General features: G+C 40.8%; 1 protein-coding gene across 1 annotated transcript in view; it reads right to left on the bottom strand.

Moving 5' to 3' along the window:
• Positions 1-19438, bottom strand: part of LOC110502511 (glutamate receptor ionotropic, delta-1) — a 450947-nt gene extending 431509 nt beyond the window's left edge. Inside the window, exons 1-2 of the mRNA XM_036960054.1 lie at positions 19057-19438; positions 15249-15404 (exon numbers count right to left, since the gene is read on the bottom strand). Of these exons, the coding sequence (XP_036815949.1) occupies positions 15249-15404; positions 19057-19135 (235 nt within the window). The 5' untranslated portion in view covers positions 19136-19438. The remainder of the gene's footprint in view (positions 1-15248; positions 15405-19056) is intronic.
• Between the last annotated feature and the right edge of the window lie 2111 nt (positions 19439-21549).

Here is a 21549-nt window from a genome sequence, read left to right as displayed (position 1 = left end):
AGGGTGTGATTTGGGTGGGCATTCTATGTTATTTTTTCTATGTTTTTGTATTTCTTTGTTTTCAGAAGACGACACCCGTTACAGTTCCTTAGGTGGTAAAAAGCTATTTTTGTCAAATTAGAAATTGCGTTCAGAATCTAAAATAACACCTCGGCTTTTAACCTGGTGTTTTATATTTATTCCCGTGAATTAAAATGCGTGGCCAGATTATCTTTCTGTGCTTTGGCTCCATTAATAAGTACCTCGGTCTTGTCTTGATTTATTTAGCTGGAGGAAGTTGTGAGCCATCCAAGTATTTAAATCACTAATAATCTAATAATTTATCCGTGGAGCTAAAATCCTCTGTAGACACAGACATGTAAAGTTGTGTAACATCTGTGTAGCAGTGAAAATCAATGCTGTGCTTTCTGATAACTCTGAACCGTACCAGACCTAAAAATATATGGAACGCCACGCCTAAACCAATTTAAAACTGGACCGGAGAGGCCAACTCCAGTTTCTCCAGAATGACATCATGGTCAACAGTGTCGAATGCAGCACATATATCCAGGAGTACAAGGACAGAGAGCTGTTTGGCATTTTTCATGGCAGATTCCTTATCCATAAAATTAAGTGGGCGGAGAACAAACCCCTCTTCACATTGTTTGAGATAGAATTGAAATATTATTTTGAAATGATCAATAAGTGTAAAAACAAAAAAGGAATACATAGCATAAAACTTTTTGACAAAATGAAAATGTATCTCAATATGTAACACCTCAGCCTAACCAGCTCTGCTAGAGCGAGTAATGTTCAGTGAGCTGTTCTCTCATTTGTGTCTGGAAGTAGCTAGCAAGTTAGCTTGGGTGCTTGACTTTTAATATTTGTTTATTATGAACAAAACAAATACAGAAACAGAAATATACAAACAAGAGTACATAAACCTAACAGCATAGAGGAGGAGGTGTGATGGTGCTTTGCTGGTGACACTGTCTGTGCTTTATTTAGAATTCAAGGCACACTTAACCAGCATGGCTATCAGAGCATTCTGCAGCGATACACCATTCCATCTGGTTTGTGCTTAGTGGGACTATCATTTGTTTTTCAACAGGACAATGACCCAAAACACACATCCAGGCTGTGTACGGGCTGCATCAGATGACCTGGCCTCCACAATCATCCTACCTCAACCCAATTGAGATGATTTGGGATGAGTTGGACCACAGAGTGAAGGAAAAGTAGCCAATGAGTGCCCAGCATATGTGGGAACTCCTTCAAGACTGTTGGAAAAACAATCCTTATGAAGCTGGTTGAGAAAATGCCATGGGTGTGTAAAGCTGTCATCACGGCAGACAAAGGGTGGCTACTTTGAAGAATCTAAAATATATAACACTTTTTTTGGTTACTACATGATTCCATATGTGTTATTTCATAGTTTTGATGTCTTCACTATTATTCTACAATGTAGAGAATAGTACAAATAAAGAAAAACCCTTGAATGAGTAGGTGTTCTAAAACTTTTGACCGGCAGTGTCATAAAAAATATTTTGGAAGTGATGCAGACAATTACATTGATGGAAGCTACAATCTATCTGCAATATTAAAGAGTATCTACCCCCCCCCCCCCCCCCCCCCCCCCCCCACACACACACACACACACACACACACACACCCTCAGAAAGGCTGTTTGATCATTACAGGTTTGAGAAAGATTCCGAAGCTGGATCCCCAATGGGAATGGAATGAGGCTATTGTCATGCAGATAGCCATGTCATACCCCGCTGTTCAAATAGTCCTGATCAAATAATCATTACTGTGAGGCTCCGATGAGCCTGGGATGAGCCCATGGTTGGCAGCAGCCTGACACGTCTTAATTCAGCTTGACTCTGCTCAAACACAGCACGGAACAGGCAGGATGTTGTCATCAGCATTACTATCATCTATGTCGACCATTGATCGTACTTCTCTTTACATAAGCAACGGGCAGGTTTCAACCATTTCTGATGACACGTCTATGTTTTGAGGTTTCCTAGTTAGATACCTGGTTAGTGAATACACTAAAAATCGTACTGACGAAGAGCTCACTTGAAAAGCACAAAAATGGGAAGACTATAGTAGAAGTGGATTATTTATGCTTGAAGCAGCTAAGAGTAAAATCAAAGACTAGCAAGCGCTACAAGGCCTTCAACAGCACAGAAGGATTGAAATGCATTGTAGGACTAGAGGGATTATTGATGATATTCCCAAACCCATTCTCCGAACCCCAGCCTTCTCATACATAATCAGAGATTTTCACTGTTTTAAGGGTACATCGTGCTTGGTGCAGAGGACAAAAGGCTGTAGATCTCTAAGGGGGAATCACATAGACCCTTTACAAAGGGTCTAAGCTACTTGCCTCCTTAGGCAGGGGATTGGGCTATCACACACACTAATTGCTATCCTGATCTAGCTCAACACTAAATCCTCCATTAGCCTGAACAATAGAATTTAGCCTTGGTCTATGTGTCAACAAATCCAATGTGGTTCCAAATTGGGATTTCCTCAGAAAATCATAATGAAAGTTGTGATATTGAAAGGAGATTGTGTTCCAACAAGGAAAAAGCATTAATAATCTGATCCAATAGCTTTAATCAGGGATATAAAAGGGTTGCTTTGAATAGTGCCCTTTTATTACTGGGGCTGTTGCCCTGGGGTGAAGAAGGTTGATTTTAAAGAATTAGAGATAATCTTTTTACACACCGTCACTTAAGACACCACCACTAAACAAACAGACAACTGATCTGATTCAGTCCATAAAAACACACTGTGAGGCATTCTGTCTGAGAAACTACAGTATATCCAAGAGACAGAAATGTCCAAAAGTACCATGACAGCATCGCACAGTATGATAGTTAGAAAGTCGAGCACAATCTAGAGAAGTAGGCTACTTTAACTTCTAGTGACAGCCAGCCAACACACACAGTCTGTACAGATTCCATCATCTACACTCCTGAGAAATTCAGTGAAGAGAAATCCCTAAGGCCACAAACATGCTTCTCCAAGACGCTCAGTCATAGGCTGTTGTGTGTCACTTTACATTAAGTTGCACATATTACTATGTAACTACACAGTAACAACTATTGTAACAACATAGTAGTTATATAGGTGTTACTATGTAATTACATGTTGTAATTGCTCAGTTTGGCCGTGCGGCCAGATCTAGGAAGAGTCTTGGTGGTTCCAAACGTCTTCCATTTAAGAATGATGGAGGCCACTGTGTTCTTGGGGACATTCAATGCTCCAGAAAGATTTTGGTACCCATATATGTGCCTCGACACAATCCTGTCTCAGAACTCTATGGACAATTCCTTCGACCTCATTGCTTGGTTTTTGCTCTGACATGCACTGTCAACTGTGGGTCCTTATATAGACAGGTGTGTGCCTTTACAAATCATGTCCAATCAATTTAATTTATCACAGGTGGAGTCCAATGAAGTTGTAGAAACATCTTAAGGATGAACAATGGAAACAGGATGCACCTGAGCTCAATTTCCAGTCTCATAGCAAAGGGTCTGAATACTTATGTAAATTAGGTATCTGTTTACTAAAATGACAAAAAATCTGTATTCGCTTTGTCGTTATGGGGTATTGTGGTAAGATTGATGAGATGATTATTATTTTTTTAATCTATTTTAGAAAAAGGCTGTAACGTAACAAAATGTGGAAAGAGGCAGCTTTCCCGAATGCAATGTAAAAGGCTTCATTGCAAAAAATCCCAAAGTATCCCTTAAATGTAAAGTGTACCGGCTGTTGTATTGTTCTTTTTGGAAGTGGAAAATGGAATGAAGCACACTGCTCTTTATACTTCTGATTTCGCAATTTCACAAAGTGGAATAGCCCTGACATTACTCTCACAGTGTTACATTATGGTGTGGCTCATGTGGTAGCAGGCTTTCGTCTATGAAAGGAGGTAACACAGACACAAATGCATAATTTTCTGAATGTGATGGAAGCATACAGGAGAACTATAGACCTTTTTGTCATTGACAGACATTAGATGGGGAGTATTTGTCTTGCTGCACATTATGTCCAGACAGAGAAGTGATATCAGGATATTGAGCATATCAGACAATAATTTTCCAGACATTCTGCCAGGGACTTTTGTAACAATTTACTATCATTTTCACCACAATTATGATCCAATTTCACTCCCTAGCTCACCCTCTCTCCCATCCTCTCCTGCTAAGAACAGATATGCAGAGCACGGTCCATGCAGCAGGTAGATATTGAACAAAACCGTTTCTGAGAAGCCATTCACACCTAAAATAAGAAACATAATCAGCCATTTCATTCAAACGCACCTGTTATTGAAATGATTCATACACTGAGATAGTGACATTTCAGTTTTTATCTACTTCTACATCCATGTTCTCCACACTGCAACATGTGCTTACTACTTGTCACATAACGTCTAGCCTCTGACTGTTAGTAAAAAGTACACATTTAGAATTGTGACTCTAAGAGTAGCTGTTGTTGTGGTTTTTGGAAGGATATGTTATTTTGCATGTACACACACGGTGGGAGAAAGCTATGTGGGATAGAGTGTCTCATTCCTCTGTCGTGTACTATGAATTTGTAGTGGTTGCTATGAGGTTGTTGGTGTAGCAGTGAATGAGGACACCTAGGAAAGCTATCCGTCCTGCTGGCTTGGAGAATCGGAGGGTGGAGACAATTAGAGACGCGTCGCCCACACTTCTAGCCCTCCAGCTAACTAGTCCTCATCATCACATCCTACTCATCCACTTGTTTTTCTGTCCTCTGTTAAGACATCATGATGAAATACAATTTTCTCATTCCAACACAGAGGTTGTTTGGCTCAGACTTTTAAGCTGCAGCACAGTGAAGGTTTTCTAAGCTTACCTCTTATTTTGCTATGCTTTCCATGTCCATGCTAATGGTTCAATCAGAGTCAGTTTGTAGTTTAACTGTGTCAAAGGTGAAGTCACTAAAAACGGTAAGAATCACCAATTATACACATTTTCTGCCTGGGAATTGTGGCCTGGAGACAAATCGCTGCTGAATGTGGCCAGCAGAATGATGACTGACTGAGTATGACTGAACATAAGTGTGATTGAACCTACGTTGTTCGGGATTGCAGTTGAGAAACTTCAATCGGACCTTTTAAAGCTTGCCTTAGTAGCTAGGGACTGTTTATTCCATGCTGTCATCTAGAATGTCCATTAGGATCAGCTCTAACGATCGATACACTTTGCACAGCTTTCCTGCTTTGTTCAACATTTTCAAGAATCACACAAAGGAATAAGTCTCTATCCAGTTATTTACATTACATTTATGTATAATGTATGCATACAAGTATAATGCAGAACTGTACATGTTAATTTAGTCTTAAGGCTGTAATATTCACAAGGCATGTAGGCTATGTCTGCATATCCAAAGCTGCTAGTTTGGCAATGATGACAGTGTTGTATGGGCTATTTGGCCAGTATATGTGAAGCTGCTTTATTGCCAGGACATCTACTGCTCCAAGCAAACACACACACACACACACACACACACACACACACACACACACACACACACACACACACACACACACACACACACACACACACACACACACACACACACAAACAAAAAGTGGCTCACACGACATGCGTAGCAAATAACACTTTACTGCGGCACTGATTACAAAACGGGGTAAATGAGAGCAATGGCACGGAACATTTCCTGTCTTGGGAAGGACATAATGAGGTCAAACCTGTAGATGACTAGAAAAGGGAAGAAGATGAGTGCGCTATACTTGACTAAGGTAAAATATGAATAATTCACATTAACTTTAGTTACAAAGGGCCCGAGGATGTTCATTTCACACACGTATACCCCCCCCCCCCCCGCCCCCTCTAGAAGATAATTTTTGAACCTGTAGTTACTTCATAATTAACGCCCTCTCTGATGGAGAGGTGGAATGATGTACCTCAGATATTTGTTCACCCTCCTACAGTGTGATTGCCAAAGAATACCCTAGTAAGTGACATCACAAGAATGGACAGAAGGATAAAGAGGACACCGCATGACTGGTTCTGGAAAGTCATTTTTCTTCTTTTTTTTTGCATGTGAAAAATGTCCAGACAAATACTAAATCTGCCCAATGCTTAGTGGTTATAAATCCAGTCAGTGTTTGTAAAGCAGCGATGCATGCTCTCATTTGTGAAACATGAAGCATACTGGTTGGGTTGAGTATACCACAGCATGCAAAGGCATTATTCATCTCACATTTCCTTTACCAGCAACAATCTGTGAGAAAGACTGAGATAAAATCATCTGTTGTGTATGTGGCTTTTCCACTTGCATTATACACAGGAGCACTTTATGTCTGTAGACGTTCATGTGGGTGGCATGACAGAAATGGCTTGGGGAATTAACTGGGTTTGTAGCTTGTAGCTTGCTATGACTTCAGCCATGACAGGTCTCAAAGCAATGTGTTCTGAAAAAAAGGCAAGAGCTACAGTGCATGTCTGAATGTAATGCGTTTTGAGCAGTTGGAAAATAAATATATAAACACATTATCATTATTAATAGTATTATGTCCGATGGACTGCATTTTGTCCAGATTTCATCTGCTCGTCACACAAAAAAAACAGGGTTTTGGTGTTACACTGTCTAAAGGCTTACATAGCCTCATTATGAGGTGAATCCATAATGCCTGGGCAGGAGTGTGGGGACTTGTGGCAGAGTGACACAGTAACAGATGGGCCCACTCTCTGATGCTGAATGGAACAGTGTTTCTAGGCGATGCCACAGACAACGACTCACAAACACTGTCTCATTTGCCTTGTAGTCAATGTGGCAGTGAGCTGAACCGAGAGCCACACAGTTTCAAATGACTTCATCTTTTTTATTCCCTAAGATTTCACAGCCCCCCCCCCCCCTCTCCCTTTCCCTCCCCCTCCTGTTTAATGTAATAGGATTTACTCTGAGGCTTATTTTCCGCTCCTCGTCTTCCGTCCCGGAAAGGAGTCCTACGCAGCCAACGGTACAGGAGGTGGGTAGTAAATTATACACACTGCCCTCCAAGCTCTTCGGCATGAGGCAGGGGGGTTCCAACAAATGCCTCCCCCTGAACACCCCCACACTCCCCAACTCCTACTCCCACCATCCGTTTCCTTCCTACCCACCCCCCACCCCTCCACCTCGCCATCCCTGCCCTCCTCTCCATCAATATTTCTCAAGCACGTTTTAAGCAGCTCAATAATGTCAAAGCACAACAAACCATAGAAAAAAAGATACATTATGCCATAGACTTGTGACCTGGATGTATAAGAGAGTACTGTATATAGGCTGACAGACAATCATAAGCATCCATCTGATTGGACAATCAGTATCGATTCCCTCTTCACCACCTACATCACTATTACAGTTAATGGAGCATTGGTGGAAAATATGAGGTTTTGGGGTCACAGAAAAGTGAAAACATCTGTCATATTGACCTGCACTGTTCTTACTGCAACATGGAAGAGGAATGCAGGATAATAACCCATGTTGGTGTTAGTTTAGTAAATCATTTCTACAGACAGACAGGCAAGTAGTACATGTGGATAGATAATATGACAACATGCTACAATAACAATGGATTGGGAATCTTCATACCGTATATGACAGAGTCAGTCCAATTCATCCACAGTTTCTAGCAGACCTCATACCATGATGTCTATGTTTACCTTCCACAATAAAACTCAACCTGTAGCAGCGTGGCCCAGAGAGAGCACCACCCAATGTGCTCTACTACTATGAAAATATCTGAAATCACTTTGCAAAGACACATCAACTGGAGTTCTCTGAACATGCGGAAACGATGGAGAAAACAAAAAAACGAGAGCACTGATAAGCCTGAAACACCCTAATTAGTGCCTTACAGTCACTTTGTTTACATCTGAATCCAAAGTTCACCATTTCATTTCCTGAAAACCTGGCAAGTACAGGCCTTGTAATCGCCGAGGGAATAGGGGGGGGGAAACAAATAACATTGCTTTACTTTTTTTTCTCTAAACGCGGTACCATGCTTTAAAAAGGCCAGTCTGTTTTCTGATACCCACATTAAAAGATTAGTGAAATCCCAGCTCGCGGTGACATTTAGAGAGAAGCCGATGACTCCTTTGAATACAGATCAGAGTAAAAAGAAAATTGGCAGCCTTTAAATCTAATCAACAGTGGTACCAACACGCCAGACCCCAATGGCAAATCACATTCAAAGTGTTAGCAATTCCTCTATAGGCTGATTCTTTGAGATGACTTACACTCTCAATGCATTAAGAGGTGTCTAGTAAACTCAAAGAGAGACATACACAGTCAATAACCTGAGTAACACAACATATCCCAGTGCACCCAAGGAATGACTGCAGCAGCCCAGGTTTTTGGCACAGAGGACAACACCTTGTACAGAATGCTCCAGTGGAACACTTTCCAGGGTGGGGGGAGAGGACGGACAGAACAGTGACCACATTTAGGAGCAGTGGCCTGGACCATTATTCACACTCTCTCACTCTCTTTCTCAGCTCACTTTGTCCCTCTATTCTCTGACAGGTCCTATGGCGCTTGTCAATGCTGACTCTTTCTATTCCAAAGGGGATATAAACAAATTCATATTCTATGGAGTGTCTTTCAGGCCTCGATGTGCTGCAGGTTTGACAGGCATTTCTATTTGCCAGGTAGCCCCAGAGGTTTGCATCTGCATTAGACTACATGGTCACTACAGCATTTACAGGCACATGCAACACGCACAGATAAGGCAGCATTCATGCATGACAGGACAGGTTGTGAGGAAAGGTACAGCAAAAATGCCTACACAAACACACCTAGGATACGAACAGTAAATAGATCACTATTTAACACATATACACCGACAAATGCACACACAGTCAACTCAGCATGTACAAAGTACCAACACACACACACATACAGTACACGTGAACACACACTTGCACACCGAACTAAAGCAGGATCACACATACTGCATCTCTTACTATAGGCTAACAACTATTCAGTTTGTCATGCAAATCTACACAGCCCTTCTGCAGTGCAGCGCTGCGTACTAGTAACCAATGTAAACCCTCCATACTAGTGTTAGGTTCTTTTTTTTCAGAGTAAATAACTCACGGACACTAGAGAAGCTTTAACCAAGTTTCATTCTTCCCAAAGGTTCTGTACAGCTGTATTCAGACACTCCAACATTTGTCCCACTCATATATATACGTATATATATATCCCACTTAAAACACTCCCCCTTCTCTCCAATCCTTACATCTTATGGTTTAACAGGAAAAGAGTAACAAGACACCAAACCCTTATTACTCCCTTCAGGTGACCTGTCCTCACCTCCTTACCTCAACCCCACCTTCACCTAATCCACAGAGATCCATGTCTCCCCTGTATCATCACGTTCCTCTGCTCCCGTCCCCCAACACATTCCACAGCTATCTGTCTTTCTACAGAGGCCCAGTCTCTTTCTCCTTTGATTCTATGTTTCTTTCCTCTCATTTATTTAATATCTTAATGTTCAAAATGTCAAATCCAACACTATACAATGCAGCATTAATGGACAACAAGCAGCATGGCCAAGCCAGGCCCAAAAGCATACAATATAATTACAGGGATAGCGTTAGACATGGACTAAATGAAAGGGTGAAATGTACACCATGGCTGTGACCTCACTTAGCCGATTGGAGCACTGCAGGGTCTGAAGGCCTATCAGAGAACTTATGACAGATTAAAAATAACCACTGGGTAATTAAAACCTCTTAAATGTAAAGTCCCCATATTTGGGGAAACCTATTTGATTTTTTAAAACTAAATCAGTCTGGTATGAGAGTGGTAGCCCCTATCTGCAGAAGCAGGGTGTTTGCGGAAAGCTGAGTATATGGCTATTGATCGGCGCCTTCAAATCTTTGGTATGACTTATTACCATATATGGACATACGAATTTATAAGGCAGGCCGAGCCGATGACCTCATTTCAAGAAGGCTGCTACCTACATTCTGGTTAGCGTTGAGAAACATAAACGAAAATAAACACAAAATACATTGATACTAGGGATGCACAATATATCGGAATCGGCCAATATTAGCTAAAAATGCCAACATCGCTATCGGCCCGATGTCTAGTTTAACGCCGATGTTAAAAACTAAGCTACAGTGCATGCCTATATAATGTGACGTAATGACGCCAGGTAAAATTTTGCGCTACATGTGCAACACAGCATTCCTAACCTAGCCCACAATATCTGCTGTGTGGCTCGAGCAGTCAACAAGTCGAGCAGTCATTTGAAAGAGTAAGAACATTTCAGTGAGACAACTCAAAGGCGAAATCCAGATAATGGAATTAATTTCCCTTGACAATCAACTGTTCTCTGTCGTGTGTGATGTTGGCTTTCTTCGACTGGTCGAGCACCGGTACACACTACCAAGTGCGCTATTTTTCAGATGTTGCCCTAACGGAGTTACACAGTGATAGTGTCACTGCTATTAGCTTCACGACATACATACTATGGACGCCGTTTGGGACTTTGTGAGTCAAAAGAAATACAGTAACACTGTCAAAGCTGTACAAAAAGTCTGCAAACAAGCAAACACCGGCCACGAACGATGTGTTTACAATACCGCAATGGTAGTAAAGCATCATTTGTTCGACCACAACTTCCGGCGTAGCTAACTTTAGCTTGGTACCTAGCTAGCACCAATACAACCAGCCTGAAAACAATGACCTGCAGTCATTTTCATTATTCTTAGCAATAATTTAGAAATCTTTGTGAGTAAGTATTAGCTAGGTTGCCACTTGTTGTTTGCCTATTGAAATTGAACTTCAGTTCATGAAAATAAATAGCTAGCCAGCTAATTAACCCTGTTGCCCAAAGCTAACGTTATAAGCAGCCAGCTAGCTTCATCTAGCTAGTGAGGCTCGACCGGACCGGGTTATGTGTTGTGAAGCTAGCCACAATAAGGATCAGGCACAATAGTGGAATTTGCGGTTTGCCTTCAAAATAAAAGTATGTCTTTGACAGTGATGCAAATGAATACAAATAGTATAATTATGCCATACTTTTATTTTGAAGGCTTACCGCAAATTCCACTATTGTGGCTAATCCTTATTGTGGCTAGCTTCACATAGATGGGTCCGACCACCATTAATCAAATAAGCACTGTCTTATAAATGAGGGTTATTTTAGATGACACCTAGCTATATAGTTAGCTAGCTAACTAAAAACATAGCAAAACAACAATATGTGTCAGCTAGCTAATTTTCCTTTGGCAAGAAAAATATTGGATATCGGAATCGGCCAAAAATGTAATATCGGTGCATCACTAGTTGATACACACTGAAATCCGGGACTCCACAGATCATGAGGATATCTTATTTGTCTGCCTGTGACCTACCATTATTGATCACCAGCCAGAGAGTCCAAATGTTTATTTTACACAACGTTTTCACTAAACAGCAAACATCTTACAAGGTAAGCTTCGATTTGGTCTGTGTTTGAGCTATAACTACATGGGGGCTATCAAATTAATCCTTCGGTTGGTAGGAACACATCTAGCCTATTGATATCTGTATGACTTAATGGCAACATCGAATGTCCACCGAGTGACTATATCTTTGCACATCAAAAATATGATGTTACCTGCTCACGCGCTGTAGGCATCAATGTCACCCTGTATGTCCCCCGACACAACCAAAATGTTTGAAAGAGGTTGGTATTGTAGAAATTTAGCTTTTATAGTGAACAATAACTTTTAGGCACATTCAGTGTGCAAAAACAGTGCAATTACCACATTCATACACTTTGGAGAGGTTGAATGCACCCTGGATATTCCATAACACCACCACAATGTTTGAGTGAGGTTGATATGGTCGGAATTCTGTTTTTACACTGAACAAATAGCATTTAGGGATTGCAAATATGTAATATCACTGGAATTATCTAATCTAATGCCACTCTGGAGAGGTTTAGGGACACTTGGAAACGTCCCGTGACAACACCTGACACAACTTACTAAAACATCTGCCCCTTTCTAGTTGGTGTGTCTATCAATCCCATTTTATTTTCTGGTATTGTTCACATGTTGTGGAAGCCATCTAATGGGTTTTCAGCTCTAGTCATCAATAATTCACTTATAGCTTGTCAATGAAAAATTACTTTCAAAATAAATAAAAAACAATATTTTGTGTGTGCTTGATCTTGTGTATCCTGTACTATGTAACTCCTATCGATCTTCTGATCATTTCTTCATAATCTCCCAGATGTCTTCTTTCCAAATATAATCATGTAATTACACATGAATATCAGTTACTTTTGGGTATGTCTATTTAGGCAGAAATCTACATTTTGCAATTACAATGAAGAGTTATTACAATTTTTCAGCCCTGGGGAAAAAATTAAATGATCATTCTCCTCACATCCAGGAGATAGACATAAAGACACAAAGAAATCCATTATTGAGATGTACCTTTACTTATTAAACCACAGTAACAATAATGGTCAAAGGACAGCTTTCCATCATGTTTAGAGCGCTGCGAATAATGAGTTGTCATAAATGGGGAATCTGGTGGGGATATTGGATTGGTCACGCCAACACTCAAAAAGGAGCTATTATTTGAGTCTATTTGAGCCAGTGTAGGAAGGTAAAAGGGAACCTTACAGTTATTGTAGAAGTTGGGTTTTGTTAAGTCTATGGGTTTACCTTAGAGCAATTAAATTCTCCTCAACTTTTACCTTGGGAGGGCTTGATGAAAATGGAGTTGTAGTAGTGGGTGTTGGATGAGGGGATATTGGTGCAAAGCACTCAACATATTACTGCATCTCAAATGGGTGACTAAAATAGACGCTCATCTGCTGCAGTGAATAGTTAACAGGTGTTATGAATAGTTAACGGGTGGATTTACTATGTCACGTCTAGTCTATGAGACCAGGCAGTCCTGAGTGGCAGTCACAGTGGGGTGAATGTGAGCAAAAGAGCAAAGCAAAAGGCCAACATGACCCTACTGTCACTCAACCCCCCCCCCCCCTCATCTCACACACACCCCAGGCCCAGGAAGGCTCATCGATTCTGGGGCCTCATCGACTGGAAAGCCCCTAGACTTCTAAAACACCCACAGTCAACCATTCAGAATATAGAAATAGCACTGCTAGTGTGGAAATAGTGACTTGGTGTGACAGTGCAAGGGGTTTCACACTGTCTAGGGGGTTTGGCATGGGCAATGACTCATAGGTAGAGGCACAGGAGACAGGAGTGCGGTGCACAGAGGCTTTTGTTAAGAAAAGGCCAATTAAATTCTGGCTCTTTCAGAGCTCTACAGGTCAGGCTTTAAACTTAGAAAAATGCATGAAGTCGACAGGACTAGCCAAAAGCTTAAACGCTGCAAATCATATCGGCCCTAACCATACCTCACATGATGTGTGCACTCCAGAACACACTCCCCGCAGAGTGTGCTGGTTAGGCTTGGCCCTGCTGCACCACACTTGGTAAGCTTTGATAATAATCAAAGTAAAGCATCATAGCCAAAGCAGCAGGATTCATTTGCAAGGTTATTTAGGCTCACTATCAATCAGCCTTGATACCCAATAGACTTTTGTGTTGTTGTTGTCGTATATGAACTCGTCCTCACTAATTTGTTTGGTTTGCAGCCAGAAATGAACATCTGTTGTCATCTCTTAAACTTGGTTTCAGAGCTGATACCTTATCACCAGATGTGACAGCGGAAGCATTTTGTTAACAGAAAATGGTTTGCTTCTACATGTTTTGACGACAGGCAGCAACTCTGAATTAGGACAAGTTAAGAAAACAAACCCCTAAATAGAAGTCAACCCAGTTTTACGGTGCAAAAACTTAACTGATTAAGTCCAACATGCAGTAGTTTCCCAAACACTGGGATTGGCTCAGCAGCATGCTGTCAAGTCATAGGACATTAGCTGTAACTCATCAGCATTTTGACATGGTTGCATCACTGCTTGATATGGCAACTGCTTGGCATCCTACTGCAAGGCTCTGCAGAAGGTAGTGCGTATGGCTAAGTACATCACTGGGGCCAAGCTCCCTGCCATCCAGGACCTCTATACCAGACGGTGTCAGAGGAAGGCCCTAAAAATTGTCAAAGATTCCAGCCACCCAAGTAATAGACTGTTCTCTCTATTACCTAGTGCACGGCAAGCGGTACCGATGCCCCAAGTCTGGAACCAACAGGACCCTGAACAGTTTCCATCCCCAAGCCATAAGACTGCTAAATAGCTAACCAAATAGCAACCTATCTGCATTGACCCTTTTTGCAATGACTTTTTGGACACATACGCTGCTACTACTGTTAATCTGTCACTTTATTCCTATCTACCTCAATTACCTCGTAACCCTGCTCATCGACTTGGTACTGGTACCCCTTGTATATAGCCATGTTATTGTTACTTATTTATTATTACGTGTTTTACTTTTCTACTATTTCTCTATTTTCTTTCTTCCTGCATTATTAGGAAGGGCACATAAGTAACCATTTTTTTGTTAGTCTACACCTGTTGTTTACAAAGCATGTGACAAATAAATTTGTATTTGATCAGAAATAATGGATTTTGAGTTTTCAAATGTAATACCTGGGGCTTATTTCAGGGCTACAATGTTCCTATTCTGTGAAACATTGCAGAGGTCTTTTGTATTTCTGGCTTTCAACATAGAGAAGGTTGATTGTACGGAAGTTTAAAACATCAATTGGTATTTCAATGCAGGCACTGTTACTGTAAGAGGTGCAATTGAATTCACATCTGAATGACAATGAGAAATACCTTATTATAGATCAGGTAATACTACTATGTGTGAACTTTTGTAAGGGAGTAACTATTCAAGGCCATTGTGAAAGGATGCAGTGGACTATAGGCTGCTGAAGGAGAGAGACATACACATATGTAGCAGACCCCTTGCTATTAGGCCTTGGTTTATTTTATGATGGCATCTACATTATTAGGCTGATCGTGTGAGTATGGAGGTCTAAGATCATAATTAGCAGATATTACACCAAACTATGAAAACAAGAAATGGAAGGAGTTTAAAAACAAATAATACAAGCACAATGCCCGCAAATATTTCACCATGGTAAGAGGATAAGTATCCCTCGCGCTATTATGTCACTGACGTCAGAACTAACCACAAAACTGAAACGGTGTCCCCAGCCCTAAGGAATTAAATATAACAGCAAAGCAATCAATTTCTAAAATTATTCTGCTGGATATCACTTACCTTCCTGCACTGCTTGAAATGGGTTGTTAGCCTCGATGCGTTTTACAGAGTGGGTGATTTTCTCGCTTTGTAGAATGTCGTCGTTGAGGCTTAGGTCAGAAATGGCAAGTTGAAAAATTTCGTCATCCCTGACAGCGTTTTCCTCAAATATGGCACCTGTTGGGAAAAAAAATCTATGTAAGCTTATTTTATGGCGGGAAAATAAACTGTGAATTGTGGTCATGTTTTTGTATTTTTTTATTCACCAACAGGTTCATTTGATCCATCATTGTAGGCCTATTCGTTTATAACATGATGATGCAGTTTACACTGGACCACCTTATTGATTGTTCACTGTGGTATTTGCGCAGGCTAAATATAATTTAGGCTAGGCTACATTTTTACTGAAGCGCCTAACCTTGTCAAAAGTTCCTGATGTATAGTTAATACTGTAGCAACTCTAACACAGGTGGGATTTTAAATGTTCATAAACACTTGCAATATGTAATGCTTTCTAGAAATTGAACTTTTGTTGGGTTGGTGTTTTGCCCATGTATTAGCAGCAAAAATAAAGACATAACACGTTTAAATGCTAGCAGATGCAATTACCGTGCTCTTCATACCTGTGTGCATTCCCATTTCCTAGTCACCGTGTGCCTATAGACATGTGACCAATGACCCAACATAGGGCCCTCTAGTGTACAAAGGAAGTAAAAACAGACAGAAAAACTATAAACAACACCACCACATAAGTAGGCCACGTTCACATTTCAATATAACTCAGTACCACTGTGAACGCTGTATGTAGGCCTATAACTTTTTTTGTGCCAAGCTCTATGCCATTCAATTGAGCGCCTTGCCGTGCATTTCAGGACCTTGGAGAGCGGCAGTAGACCTACATGGTCACAAACGCTGGCTGTATAGTACTAGCCTACAGCTCTGGAAACTATGAATGGGATTTATTTCACATACTGTATGGACCTGAGAGCAAAGGCTCCTCGCTATTTACCATTTAATTGTGCGCCTCACAATAGGCTACATTTCAGGACCTTAAAAGAAGCAAAGGCTACAGGGATTAAATTCGGATCCTATGAAGCTGAGAACAGACGTGTGTTGTGGAGGGAAACATAGAGAAACAATCTATGTATCTATGAAAGCTATAACCACAAGAGGAAAAGTTGAGTGTCAGTTACATCTCTTTGGCTGGTGTCTTTTGAGGTCAGCAGCGTATGGAGGCTACGCTGTAGTACAGTGGATTACATACAGACGATGTCATTGAGTGAAGTAATATGACAAGCCTACAAAATAAAGTGACGATATACTTTAGAGACATGATTTATTCTGACATTGATGGCAAGTGTATGCCATTTGAGATATTAAAGACATGAGTGTAGCTTCCGTTAAATTCCCCAGCACTATTTTTTTGAGAGAGAGAGAGAGAGAGAGAGAGAGAGAGAGAGAGGGAGAGAGAGAGAGGGAGACCATTGCACTTCAGCATTTGTCGGACGCAGACACATTCAAAAAAGAGAGGTAACCCAATACCGCAAACACAGATATCCCCATGAACCAAAAGTGTTGTGAGAGAGAGAGAGAGACCAATGCGTTTCAGCATTTGTCAGACGCAGACACATTCTAAAAAAGAGAGGTAACCCAATACCGCAAACACAGATATTCCCATGAACCAAAAGTGTTGTGTAAGACAATAGAAAGTGGCATGATTAATTGTAATGTCAGGGTTATCTGGGTTATCAGTGTTATTGAGGTCTACTAAAAGCATACTGGAATTTCCATGGAGAATGACGCAGAAGAGAGAGAGAGAGAGAGAACTTACTGCTCGCATATGTAAGCGGTGCAATGAGGAATGATGTATGCCGTATGATAAGTACAAAGTAATGGACATATTTAAGGGTATACAGCAGTAGCCAATGACTTGTTATTGAAAGGTGGTGCAAAAGTGCAATAGCATGTGTCACACATTATCACTGTGCTCGAATCGAATCTATTTGGCTTGAGAATCAGCCGATGTGGTGAGAATATGCCCATCCGTTACTCTTGCAAAGAAATACCATATATTTGCACGTGTGTCCCTCTGTGCATCCTCTGTGAATTCTAGAAAGATTTTAACCCACTTAAATCCCAACATTTATCCATGTTTTCACTATCATTTTAAAGCACGAGTTATTTTGATGCTTTGACAAAGTCATTTATGCAGATTGCCCACTGGGCACACACTGTTTGAATCAACGTTGTTTCCCCGTCATTTCAATGAAAATGTGTTGAACCAACGTGGAAAATATGTTGTATTGACTTCTGTGCCATTTATTTAATGTGATTAATGATAAGATTTAAGGTAAAACAAATATATGTCCCTCATTTTAAGGTCAACCATTTTATGTGAACTTAACTTTCGTTTTTAAAATGGGAAAACTATTCCTTTTTAAATAATAATTTAAAGTATTGAACATCTAATAGTCATTTTTACATTTGACATGTTTTTGTCATTTAGCAGAAGCGCTTACCCAGAGCGACTTAAAGTAACGAGTGCATACATATTCATACTTTTTCGTACTAGTCCCCGGTGGGAATCTAACCCACAATCCTGGCATTGCACGCACCATGCTCTACCAACTGAGCGAAACGGGATTATAGTCAAATCATAGTGTAAAAACAGGTGAACTGATTCTACTCTTTTTGGCAATTTTCGGGTGTTCTGTGGTGGGAAACTGGGCGGGTTGAGCATAACACGTCAACCCTGTTACCAACAGGCTAGAAATGTTAACAATTTAATTTTTTTGTGAAGCTTGCCTTCAATTGCCCCTCCCGTTTTCACAGAACAAGCTTTTCATTCTCTGTCACACTGGTATTTATGTCTGATTTAAGATGAATTCGCCAACCCTGTGGTCAACCATGTTACTTTATTTGGTACTTAATAGGCACGTACTATATATATATATATATATTTTTTTTAACCACTTGAGATGGGAAAATACATTGTTTATTAAGTTGAACATGTGCTCTTTTTGACAGAATTAGAAAATTAGGTGAAATAGCATGTTTTTTCCCCCCAACAAGTTGCACTACTCAAAAGGCACCTAATTGGAACGACCGGCTTCCGTTTATAATTTGTATTTTGTGGACATCGGGCATCAATTTAAATCATGCCATCTATTTTTAACATCCTATAACATCATGAGTTAAATCTATATCCCCAATACAATGACGACTCGTGCTTTTTATGTGTTGGAAAACTCTGGCAGATCAAACAAGCATAAACTGACAGAAAAGCTCCCTCGAGGTTTAGGCTACATAAACCAGTGTAATACCAGAAGCCTACTGCATCTCTCACAATGAAAACCCGTCTATAGTATTGATATTGTGATCACGTTCCATTGAAAGGTAAGGCAAGCGGTCCGGTTTAGGAGGGGGAGTGCTTAACAAACCGTAAACCACATACGGGACTATTGATTCCCCAAAAGCTGATGGGGAAAATCATCATCAATGTCTTATCGACATTTAAGACATCGATATATTCCATTCACTTACTGCACTTTCTCTGATAGCCTAAAAAAATCCTACACCAAGATGGAAATCGAGCTATGTTCAGGAAATTAGCCCAATATTGACTGCATCCAAACTTTCAGTTTACATTTGACGCAGTCAAAATAGATTAGGCCTATTTATCCCGTAAACTATCCCCGAAGCTGCCCTTCATGCTCTACAGTTTTTATTCGCATCGCATGCATTTGTCTACGCTATACAAAGTCTTGATTCTAGATGTTTCTGCAGCACGTCTCACTACAACCCGCGCATAGCTATCCAGGGTGATTACCGATATGAATGATGGAGTCCGCTCCGGCAGAATTGCATTGCAATATCCACAGGGAAAGGCAGATCAACAGCAACTCCATCTCCGGCTTTTAGCGAAGCAGCTCATCCAAGCATTCTCGGCTGTCCGACAATCAATTGGGGCACCACAAACAATGTCCAAAAACGCTGCAAATCACAACTATCGTTCAGAAGCCTCAAAACGCAGGAAACACTAAAGAAAAAGTAACAACTATGTTTATAACAGGGGAAATAACTATTTAAAACGGAAAGTGAAGGGGAAATAAGGGAAGAAAGGTTGGGAACCCCGTTATTATATTCAAAGACAGATAGTGAGCCTGGCGTTCCTTCTCTCGCTCTCGCCTTCTCCAGCGCTCACGGTGTCTAAAAGCATGGCAAGCTGCAAAAATGCTGAGGGACCCCCCCCCCCCCCTTCTCTCTCTCTCTCTCTCTCACACACACACACACACACTCCGCGCGCGTGCGCGCGCACACACACACACCTTCTAAATAAAGCATTCGCTCGTTTGCCCGACCCACGTGACTGCAGAGACTTCACGTCTCGGTGCTGTCTGGAGAAGCCGGGTAATATAGAATTTGTTCTAACCGGAGAGAGACGCGCGGAAGAGCGCAGTGTTTTTATTTTAGAGTAGTGGCCGATGAGGGCTGATAGACAACTATACAGTGTATGCTTGGATGCAGGTTACTAAATTCATGCAAACACCGAATAGCCTAATTCATTGCGGTAGGCCTACACGATAAACATTGGTAGTCTGATCGAAAATTATATGGTTCTGCAAGTAAGTTTTATGACCCACGCAAATCAAAATATTATGATTTACAAGGTATGATTTAATATAGGATAATGTCAAGAAAATTAAAGAGCAGAGCAACTGGGCCAGAGAAGACGCGGGCGCAGATGTTGAGCCGAAGAAGATCAATAAGGTGATCACCGGTGAAAGGTGATGGATAACGGACAGACGTTTGACCGTGTCATTTTTCAGCGCAGAAGTTACGGTCATAGGAAACAGCAAGCGAAAAACCCAAATTGACTTGGTAACAGTGGGATTTGACGAAGTGGGGATTGAGGAACTGCAAACATTTGATGCAAATTAAGTCAGATGATTATGCCTTTATGTTTTGCTTGACTGACTGATTGTTTGATCTCTTCACAAAACGCCGAACAAGCGAATTAATGGGCCACTTATGTGGCGACATTGTTGAATGCCTATATGCTAATACCTGAGGATTAATTAATCAATGTCATGTCATATTGAACCAAATCCAATTTTATGCAGGTTTACAATTCCATGGATTTAAACAGGATGGGGTTAAATTATGCATGACAATTTATTTAATTGTTATTTTACCCACTCACGAGGACAGCTGCTGAGAAGAAATATCAAGTGCCAGATGAATATGCACGATAGGCATAATCTTACAATTAAAGGATATTTCTTGTGACTGAGCATAAACGGAAATCTCTCTTAATTGTTTGGTTAGGTTTACCTGGTTCATCAAATTCAGCACCACTGAAGTGGACAGCGCCCTCAGAAAACGCCACAAGGACCGCTTGACTAGACTGAACTAGGAGTGATCACTTTGTAGATGGCGGACAACGACGCAGGACTTCATGCTGCATTAATTGCTGTTTAAATAACTTATTGTGTTGTCTAAAATATACATTTGGTTGTAAATGTTAGATAAGATACATTTCATAACTTCAATGGCACATATAATTTGTTCTAACTTGCATAGTAGCCTACTAGACTGGAACATTAACCAAGCTCGCCCAGCTGTAGGTTACATTCACCTCAGTCATTCAACCACCTCTACGGCTGTCATATTGTATGTATTACCCAACTAACATCCACCCTGTCCATCCGGAACGGAACACAGACATCCATGCACCAATGCCCTAAAATTCAGTTAAAATTGCAGCTCACATACCGCCCCTACTGGCCACTCTACGTACTATGACTGCACCTGCGTATTCCCTGCTCATCTTTCCGTGCACCGAGGAGCATAATAAAACACCAGAATCATTGTATTATTTATTTTTCAGACACATTCAGTGGTTGATTATGTGACAGGGTGAGAGGAGAGGGACAATACATTAGGTTAGGTGATTGAAGGTTACTGAAGAAGATTGCTGCATGCAGCTTTACTGAGAAATAGCTGGTTCTGTCAACCTCGGAGGATTAAATGAGCCCACTCAAGTAAACACCATCATTGAATGAATTACTTTAGATATATTAGGACACTCAATTATCTAAACATTTGTTAAACTAAGATATACACATTCATAATATTTCCTATTTCGTTTTAAGGGAGACTTATATAGAACCTGTTTCCCAGACCCAGATTAAGCCCATTGCTGGACTATTAAGAACTTTCAATTAAGAAATTGAGCATATTCTATGCTGTGCCCAATAAAGTTCTTCCCCTCATCTAATTTCCACTAATACAATGCATTCAGAAGCTATTCAGACCCCTT

Source organism: Oncorhynchus mykiss, chromosome 23 (genome assembly GCF_013265735.2).
Source record: "Oncorhynchus mykiss isolate Arlee chromosome 23, USDA_OmykA_1.1, whole genome shotgun sequence".
Lineage (NCBI taxonomy): Eukaryota > Metazoa > Chordata > Actinopteri > Salmoniformes > Salmonidae > Oncorhynchus > Oncorhynchus mykiss.
This window is presented reverse-complemented; position numbering and strand designations above follow the sequence as displayed.